Below are 9,482 nucleotides of genomic sequence, written 5' to 3'. Positions count from 1 at the left end.
CAATTTCTTTTTTGGAATTAGAAAATTTGTTTAAGACATGATACATGTAGAATCAACAATTATGAAAACTCTCGTTAATAAAAGTGTGTTTTTAATTAAGAACTAGTGCCGGAGGATTTTTTTCGACTTGCAGTAGAAATAGCGGCACCTAATGGCTGTGAACGTACATCGTAAAGTCGAGTATCGTGACGCCATTTTCTGCTTCCTGGGGCTATCAAGCCACAAGGGGATACCCCCTAGCTCCATCTCCACTCCCAGTTCGACGCCAACCTCTCGTCATGCAAGGTATTCGTTGTGTAACGTAGGCGGTGCTGTCCTACATTCCCGTACCCAGTGTTTGCCTATTTCGTTCTTTTATGATCTTGCGAAGGTAATAAGGTGATTTCACTTATGGAATGAACGCTTTTTAAAAGAGTCTCTTTAACATTTGTAGCTATAGCAACAAACTTAGGAAAAGCTGTTTTACTACATCGGAGATTGAGATATCCAAAATGGCGTTTACTGGGTGTGCTTATAGGATGTCCTTCCTTACGGAGAGTGGAATGTTCCATGTGACCAGAATTAGATATACATGAATTTATTGACTTTTTATTTCATTTTAAGTGATATTACTGTCGTTCAGGGTAAAAGTATTTCTATTTTGTTTTGCAAGTTCTCTCTAGACTTTCTCGTAGTGTTAATAATTTAAATTTAAGTAGAGCAACCATGGCCAATCCAGAAGTAGAGAATTATGAAGAATTGTGTAGGTTGTGTGCATCTTATGATGCAATTAAAATGGATATTTTCAGCGACAAGGGAAAAAAGAGAAGGCTTGTGGATAAAATAACAACTTGTCTTCCTTTTGAGGTATGTGTTGAAATACCTGTTACTAATTATTCAGTTACTTCTCACTGTTAAATACGTAGTTGTATACATTTTGATAAGTGTGCTGCTTAATGAGCATAAATTTGTGCCTAATCACAGGTTTCAGAAGACGATGTGTATCCTAAATCATTATGTTATCGTTGTATATATAATCTGGAAACATTCTATGACTTTCGTCGAGGCTGTATAGCTGCAAAGGCCAAGCTGGAAACCGTGATTAAACGAGCTAATGAAAAGGTAACTGACTGGTGCTATGTAGTTTCAGATTATAATTAATTTAAATAAAAACTGAACGAAAATTTTGTTGTTTTTTTTTTAGATTATAAGGGATAAAGTGACATCAAATGATTTATTGGGAAAAATGCGTGGGTTTTCTGCTAATCATCTTCAGGTTTTTATCTTTTTTCTTTTGTTTAATAACACTTTAATAACATTGCTTGTGGTTACATCTGGGTTTTCAAAGTGGTGGAGTCGGCCTGTGAAATCCAGTATTTATACTAAGTGTTTGTCCTCGAATTTTATGTTTTAATGGATGATACGTATTACTTAAATTTTGAACAGGAAAATGAAGAAGGAATTATAGTGTCAGATGACGAACAGCAACCTAACCCAGCCGACTTTCTTGAAGCTTGTTTGGTTAGAGTTTTCGTAATTTTTTTATCTTTCAAAGTACTTTTACGACCTATATATAGTGTTTATTCGAGATTAATTTTTATAATCATACGATTATAGGGCGAATCACCACATCATTCCTTGGGAACGAAGCAAGATGAGGAATGGGGGCCATTTTGTTGTAAGACTTGTGGGCGTATGTTCAATTCAAGAAGCGCTCTCACTATTCACGCTAAGTAAATTTTTAAATCGTTATTTCCTATATTAACTACCTACATATAATCAGAATACCCTCATATTTTCATTACTTTTGGTCAAAAGATTTCATACAAAAAATAACAAACAGAATTTCCAATCACTTAGTGAGACCCTGTTATCTTGTAAGTACAAAAAAAAAAAAAGATTAACAAGGGTTCTTTGACAGCAGAAATAAATAATGAATAATTTAAAAACATAAAAACTTCTAGCCTTAACAAAAATCTCGTTTTATCACTATGGAAGAATATATTTCAGTTTTGTAGAGGATTTGAAAGTACATATGTTTGGACTTTTCTTATCTACACCTATCTTTCGTAAGTTTGTAATTTAAAAAAATAAATCAAATCCAGGCTTCTTTATAAAAATATAAATTACAAGTCAGTTGGCAATTTTTTTCGCCAAAAAAATAAAATTCATTCGAAACTTCTTGATTTTCTAATTTGTTCGGCTCCAAAAATTAAGTAGGCATGGTTCTTAAACCCTAAGAGCAATAATATAAATTCTTTAATTTTTTTGCTTGAAAGTGATTAATTTCTTTCTATTTTTTGATAGATTTCATCAAGAAAAGAGCGATGCTGAAAGAGAGGTTTTTTCTTGTTTTGTTTGTGAAAAAGTATTTTCAAGCAAAGGTCATTTGGCATTACATTCAAGAGTTCATATTGGTGAAACAAATACACCAGCGCTCACAATCACTAGAGGACCAAGCCCTCAAATCAAGTTAGTGCACTATTAATGTAAATTCTTCCTTTTTTTCCTTGATTCTAGGCTTTATTCATCTACCTTATCCTACTCCTATTTCACTTCTTAAGTCTCGACCGTGCATGTTTTCTATTATATCCTCTCGCCATTGCTCTATTTCATCTCCTTCTCTCCCTACATCACATTAGAAACAGTACAGCACAGTACTTGTTGAAGGTCCGTTTTTTTTACACTTTTATTTTTGGGTATATCCTTCCCTAATCTAGGTTGTTAGAATTCTTACCACCCCCACCCACTGCAACCATCAGCGATGCTTAAGTTAAAGCGGCACTGACTCACCAAGTCCCATGTTTATTTGGGTGGAACGTGTACATATGTAATAAAAAGAATATGTACTAATACTAAAACAATTATTATTATTTAGCTATTTTCTAGTGATACTTAAGTTTAAAGTGTATATAAATATTTTTCCAATTTGATTATTTAAGGAATCCCCCATTTCTCATTGCCATAAATGTTGCTATCGTAAGTAAAGGGACTCCGAAAAATGTAAAAAGCAGGCCTCTCCATTCTATAAACAAACGTAGCCTGTAGAGGGAACCAAAATAGATCTTCTAGGTGATCATAGTTTTGGCTTTGATGCCGTTTCTAGAGCTAATGTAATCTACTTATTTATAAGTCTGGTTTCGAAAATGTAAAATATTCTTATTTCATTGCAATTACTACTAGTAAATACCTGACTTATAAAGAAGAAAGCAAAAGGTTTTCGGCATTATATTTTTAAATTCACATAGTAAAAATAATTTTGCATATTTTTTTTTCGGACATTATAAATAAATTTAGCATTAGATAAATTTTCATAGCTTCCAAAAGTGTTTCAAGGTCTTGAAAAGAGGAAAATATTTCAATATTAATATCTTTTTATTATAAAGTCTTTGAAGTATTTATTACTTTATTTCAGACTGTATCGATGTGACTTATGCAGTAAATCATATTCAATGGCTAAGCATCTATGGGGTCATGTAAGTACATGTCATAAGGGTGACCCGTTAGTTACATGTGCACTTTGTATGCGAACATTTTCATCAATATCCAACCTTGAAGACCATCGAAAGGTGAAACACAAGGACGAAATCATTGAACGAACAGTTAGTTTTTTATTTTATTTATTTTTTTTTTAGCAGAATAAATTGTTTTTCGAAATTGATTTGCTCACACCTAATAAACAAAAAATGCTTCTGAAAACTGTTCTGATTTACTTGGAACTTTAGAGTCGTTTATGTGCAGATAAAACCATTGTATTATCAGAAATTAAGTAACTGAAAATAAATTGAATCTACTATACGACTTTAACAAGTTATTATAATACTTCAAAGAATAGTGATGATCTACCAGGATTTTTTTTGGTCGCTACTTATTTTCATGTTTAAAATAAGTTTTTAAAATTTTATTCTTGATTGCTTTAGTGATTTCTTATAAAGCAATTATGTTAGTTTTGTTTATTGGAAAATTGATCTTCGAAAAATAATAAAATAGTAGTGTAAATAATAATAAAACAATTAACAACTAAAATTAATTCATGTTTTAAAGTCTTACTAGAAGATCTGACAAAATTATTTCTGATTTAGGTCAATCCACTTCCATCACATCCAAAGCTTGAGAATGTTAGAATACCCAATGAACTTACCGTCACCATAGCTGGAGAGGATTCCAGTGAGATAAAAAATCAAGACGAAAATATTACATCTAACAAAAGGAAAAGCACGAAGCCGAGAAAAATCGAAAGGGATTCCACAGGAGCTCCAGTATGTGACGGTGAAAGTGAGCCACAAAGGGTGAATCAAGATGGACCAGTATGTTATTCATGTCTTGTGTGCGGAGAAAGGTATAGATGTTACTTGTAATTTAGTACCTGTTTTTATTTTATTGCGATCATAATTAATTCAAATATCCTTGGACAAAATCTTGTACTTGTAATATTTATTTCATAAATTAATTAATTTCCTTTGAACAGGTTTGCTGAACATGTGAAATTGAATGAACATCTTCATTCTGCTCATGGCTATGAAGGACCTTTAGATTTTGATAATCTTAGAGACTACGGTGAAAATGAATATGTTGACAGTATGATGGAAGCTGAAACGGTTTTTTGTTGCGAAATATGTATACGAGAATTTAATGACCGTGCTTCACTCTGGCTTCATATGCTTTATTCTCACAGGTATATTCTTTTATTACTATTAAATGCAGTATAGTACTTACAAGAAAGTGATAATTTTTCCATTTGTGGAATGAAACTCCGCTTAAACTTTGGCAGTTTTCTCGGTGCTTTAAATTTTATAAAATGAGTATATTATAGAATCTCACTTAATTAGCCATTCAATTTTATTCCATTTCATAAACCTCAAATTTCCAGAGAGGAGGCTTCCAAGGCTTGTGGCATATGTTTAAAAATATGTGACGATACAGAAAATTTGGCACAACATGTTGAAACATGTCATCCGAGAAACAAGACCGATCAACGAAGGTAAGCTGCTTTAATAAAAAGTTAAAGAAGTAATGCATGTTTTTCTAATATCTAACTATCGGTCAGGCCCAAGCCACGGTAGCCAAACCGTGGCACCTTACGGCTTTAATAATTCATCTCTTTCCTCTTCTGAGGTTTACTACAGGGATAACATCTAAATGAGATTTTCAATTATTATTTTGCTCTTTCCTTTTTTGCTTAAGAGGTTTTTTTTGTGCAGTACTTAAATAAAGAAATAATCAATTTGTTTAGGTATAGCTGTCAAGTTTGCGCCAGGCAGCATGATTCTAGGAAAAAACTGGTAACTCATGCTAAAATCCATAAGTTAACTGACAATCATGGCAATTTAGTTGATCCAGAATCAGTGGTGGTGCTCAATAGTGACTACTATCCACATGACATGGTTGTTAGCCAATCGGGGATGCCTCCAATGCAAACAGATGATAACAACTTCCTATCCAGTTGCGAAGTAATAAGCTCTATTTTATTTATTTCAAGTTTCAATTAAATGTACTTTGTCTTACCACAATATAAATATTTTATTTTCATATTTTGTTATTCAAACGTTTCCATTTTCACTTTACAGATATGTTTTAAAGTGTTTGAAAATGAAGCGAAGTTAAGTAAACATAAGCGTACGGCTCATAAAGATCTTAATTCATCAAATAATGCCAGTCCATATCATTTCTTTTTCGCTTGTGAATTATGTGGATTATCACATCTATCTCGTTCGGAACGGTGGCGCCATATGGTGCTGTTACATTCTGGAGATCCAGCGGTAACATGTCAACAACAAGAATGTGGGAAAGTATTTCCAACATCTGCTGTGAAACGTGAACATGAAGAAACACATCATGCTACTCAGGGCCAGTATCCAAATACTTGCGAAGTTTGCGGAAAGATGTGGAAAACAAGAGTAGAATATTGGAAGCATATGATGGGCGTCCATCCAGATTATTTACCTTTTGTTTGTGGAGTTTGTTTAAAGGTTTGTTTTGAATTGAATTGAACTGCTCTCGTGTTGATACGACCCGAAGTTTCTGAAATTACAAATGCAAAAAGTCAATGTTCAAATTAGAACTTTAAAGTTTTTATAAGTTTTTTTTTTAATGATTTAAGGCGCGTCAACATCTAAGGTTATTGGCGCCTTTTATAAGTTATTATTTTAATTCTAATTTCTTGAACATGTTTTCCAAGAATAAGGAATAATCTGAAATAATTTGAACTAATTATATTGAACAAACTAAAACTGCTCAATTAAATTTGTGCCTATTCGTGAACAGTTCTTTTTATCATAAATTGTTTTATAAGACCAGATTTGCACTTTTTTATTTTCTACAGCTCTAAACTTGAAGATTGAGCAGTTAGTGGGATTGTTGTAAATGTTACTTTACTATTCATTGATAAATGTTTATTCCTTATACATTTTGGGTTCATTAAAAATATTAAAACCTTTATCATGAAATTATCTTCTGCTATTTTTTTTTTTTTTTTTTTTTTTTTTTTTTTTTTTTTTGGCGCATCAACAGCTGAGGTCATTAGCGCCCGGAGCTTTTTCCAGTGCACTGCCGGCCTCCGGACAGTGTTCTCTCGTTACAGACAACACTGTCCATCACCGGACAGTGAGCTGTAAGAAGCTCCTAGGAAGAGAAAATCTAAGGGTCAGCTGCTGGATTCGAACCCGGGACCTCCGCGTGGGAGTCCAGTATGCTAACCTCATAGCTAATCCCTTCCCTCTGCTATTAATCTTCTGCTATTAATAGGATTTACAAATAACAAGTTATTACAACAATAGTTTTGTTTTTTATCCAAAGATCTGTAATTAGTTAATTTAACATTAATATTTTTAGGTGTTTACTGAATTGTCTCCACTTGTCAACCATGTAAGAAGTACACATTGGCCCTTATTGGGAGGCGATTTTTGTTGTGACATCTGCGGCCGTCCATATTCTAAAGTCTCGAAGATGACTCGCCATCGAAAGGTTCATTATGTGCCAACGAACTGTCCAGAGATGAGGGCTATCTTAGATAATCCCAAGATTGAAGGAGTTGCTGGATCAATTAAAGTGGGCAACGATAGGCACTTTTTACAAAATGATTTTTCAGCACTTTGTTGTGATCTTTGTCAAAACGTTGAAGAACGTGTAGAATTTGCTAATCTAGAAGAATTAGGCAAACATAGATTTGAAAAGCATAATGTTATGCCTTGTGATCTTTGTCCGAAATATTATGGTAATATTTTAACGAAGCATTAGTTTTATATTTAATTAATTTCATTGATTTTAGAATTCAACATTCCTATTTTTTTATTGCAGGTCGAACATCTCATCTTTGGAAACACGTAAATAAAATTCATAAGGGTCATCCAGATGTAACGTGCCCTGTTTGTCATCGTACTTCAGCGTCTAAATCTCATCTTGCTACTCATATTGCTAAACATCACAAATCTTCTGCAGACTCTGATTGCTACGAGAGAGGAGAAAACGGTGTAACAAAGTGTAGCAAATGTAAAAAAGTATTTAGAAAAGAGTCTTTAGTTCGAAAACATGTGAAACATTGTAAAGGTCCACGCCCTGAACCAATGGCCTTACCACCACCGGTTGATGGAATGTATACTTGCGAAAGGTCAGTTAAAAACTATGACCTTTACCAAACAAAATTGAGAAAAAAAGTACTGTTTACACTATTTTACTTTTTAGGTGCAACAAAACTTTCGCCGCAGAGAATTTACTTTATAAACACATGCGAAGTTCTCATATAATGTATAAATGTGAATTATGCCAAGCTAAGAAAAGCTCTAAAGCAGATCTGTACAATCATGTTAAAGAAGAGCACGGCGATCATCCAAATGTTAGATGTGCAATTAGAGATTGTACACAGATTTTGAGATGTAAAGCTGATCTTGATCGACATGTAAGAGATCATAGACAAAATTCCCAGCTACATATTTGCAAATTCTGTGCAGAGTTGGTTACTAGCAAATTTAAATTAAAACGCCATCTTAAATCCATTCACGCCCAGGAATCGAAGTTCTTATGTTTCCTTTGTCTAAAACCACTTGCTAGTTTCGAGGATTTGAGGTGAGTGTTAAAACATTTAGACTAAAGTTTCTCTCCCCGTACAGCCACTTTAAATCAGTAATTGAAATGACATTTTCTTCAATAGCGAAATTTTAACTGCCCATTTAATCCTCATGCTAAGACTAAAATGGCATTTAGAAGTTAACTCATTTTAGTCGTTTTCGAGATCTTGCAAAAAAGTGAAAAAAAAAATCCGATATAGGGTTATCATAATTTCTTTTTTTGATCTAGTGGTCTATACCACATGGATCTTTTTCAAAGCCAACTTATATTTCCGAGAAATCTTAATAGTGATAATTTATCTCTAGAAGATTAAGTAGAAGTAAAACCTTTTTTATTTCTCTAAATTTCCTTATTATCATTATGTTGCGTTTAAATTTAAGAAATGTCAATTTAATTTCTTAATTTTTTTGTTTTTTTCCAGGGCACATATAGTAAGTGCGCACGCAGTAGCTCTAGAGAGGCCCAATACCTGCCCGATATGTGCAAAACCTTGTTCCAATAAATCAAAAATGATGGAGCATATAAAGTATCACGGTCCAACGTTCCATCCATGTCGTATCTGTTTGAAAATTTTGCCATCAAAAGCTGATCTGGAAGCACATTTGAATAATCATCCAACCGATTCTGCGGATGAAGATGACCTCCAGATTGATGAAGCTGCCCTAGATCCAGATAGTATAATGGACATAATTGGAGCTCCAGTTAGTAGCCTATTTTGATATAAATGAATTCGTTATTTTTATTTACTAGTGCTAGTAAAAAGTAAAAATTTAATTAATATTCCTTTTTTTTTTAAGACTGACGTTAAAGTAAAACGAAACATTGAAGATGAAGATGAAGAAGAGAAAAAAAGTGAAAACGAACCTCCAATTAAAAAGATTAAAGTTGAATATTCTTGTGACAAATGTGAAGCTTCGTTTACAACTGATACAGAATTGAGAGAACATTGTCAATCTGAGCACAAAGATGATACAAATAAAACAAGTATTCTAGAATCTGTTTTATCGGAAGGCAAACGTGTAAAATCAGAAGATGAGGAAATTACGGAAAATCGAAAAGAAAACGGGGTATCCAGTAGTAATATAAAGACTGAATCAGATAGGAATTTCATGCATCAGCTGGGACTGATGCCTGACACCACTGATAAATCATCATTAACGCCATCATCGATTTCGAAATTAAAAATTGTAAGAAAAGTGTATATAAATGATGATACACCTAGTAAATGTGAAATGTGCGGTAAAGAATGGCCTGCAAAGAGACATCTTTGGCAACATCTCATTAGGTAAATTCTGCATTAATTATTGATGTTATTTCTTTATTTATGCGCATATATCCTACTTCTACTGCTCTATTTGAAGTATTACATCACATGAACTATAGACCATGGTTTCTGTGATGTGACCTTCACTTGAAGTCCTATGCGCATGATTATTTCA

The 9,482-nt window shown here is 33.1% G+C and overlaps 1 protein-coding gene and 1 long non-coding RNA gene across 2 annotated transcripts in view; one reads left to right on the top strand and one right to left on the bottom strand.

The window, feature by feature from the left end:
- The first annotated feature begins 280 nt into the window (after positions 1-280).
- LOC141450005 (uncharacterized) overlaps positions 281-9,482 on the top strand; it is a 12,457-nt gene continuing 3,255 nt past the window's right edge. The window contains exons 1-18 of the mRNA XM_074119989.1: positions 281-623; positions 699-846; positions 964-1,101; positions 1,184-1,255; positions 1,426-1,500; positions 1,597-1,712; positions 2,287-2,451; positions 3,395-3,581; positions 4,062-4,318; positions 4,448-4,654; positions 4,850-4,960; positions 5,213-5,429; positions 5,547-5,948; positions 6,811-7,192; positions 7,276-7,585; positions 7,660-8,040; positions 8,465-8,744; positions 8,841-9,328. Of these exons, the coding sequence (XP_073976090.1) occupies positions 706-846; positions 964-1,101; positions 1,184-1,255; positions 1,426-1,500; positions 1,597-1,712; positions 2,287-2,451; positions 3,395-3,581; positions 4,062-4,318; positions 4,448-4,654; positions 4,850-4,960; positions 5,213-5,429; positions 5,547-5,948; positions 6,811-7,192; positions 7,276-7,585; positions 7,660-8,040; positions 8,465-8,744; positions 8,841-9,328 (3,929 nt within the window). The 5' untranslated portion in view covers positions 281-623; positions 699-705. The remainder of the gene's footprint in view (positions 624-698; positions 847-963; positions 1,102-1,183; positions 1,256-1,425; positions 1,501-1,596; positions 1,713-2,286; positions 2,452-3,394; positions 3,582-4,061; positions 4,319-4,447; positions 4,655-4,849; positions 4,961-5,212; positions 5,430-5,546; positions 5,949-6,810; positions 7,193-7,275; positions 7,586-7,659; positions 8,041-8,464; positions 8,745-8,840; positions 9,329-9,482) is intronic.
- Positions 4,116-9,482, bottom strand: part of LOC141450019 (uncharacterized) — a 19,514-nt gene continuing 14,147 nt past the window's right edge. Inside the window, exon 3 of the long non-coding RNA XR_012455882.1 lies at positions 4,116-6,000. This is a non-coding gene — a long non-coding RNA (uncharacterized lncRNA). The remainder of the gene's footprint in view (positions 6,001-9,482) is intronic.

This window comes from Rhodnius prolixus, unplaced genomic scaffold (genome assembly GCF_049639745.1).
Source record: "Rhodnius prolixus isolate KJV_2025 unplaced genomic scaffold, Rpr scaffold_2, whole genome shotgun sequence".
NCBI classification, from domain to species: domain Eukaryota; kingdom Metazoa; phylum Arthropoda; class Insecta; order Hemiptera; family Reduviidae; genus Rhodnius; species Rhodnius prolixus.
This window is presented reverse-complemented; position numbering and strand designations above follow the sequence as displayed.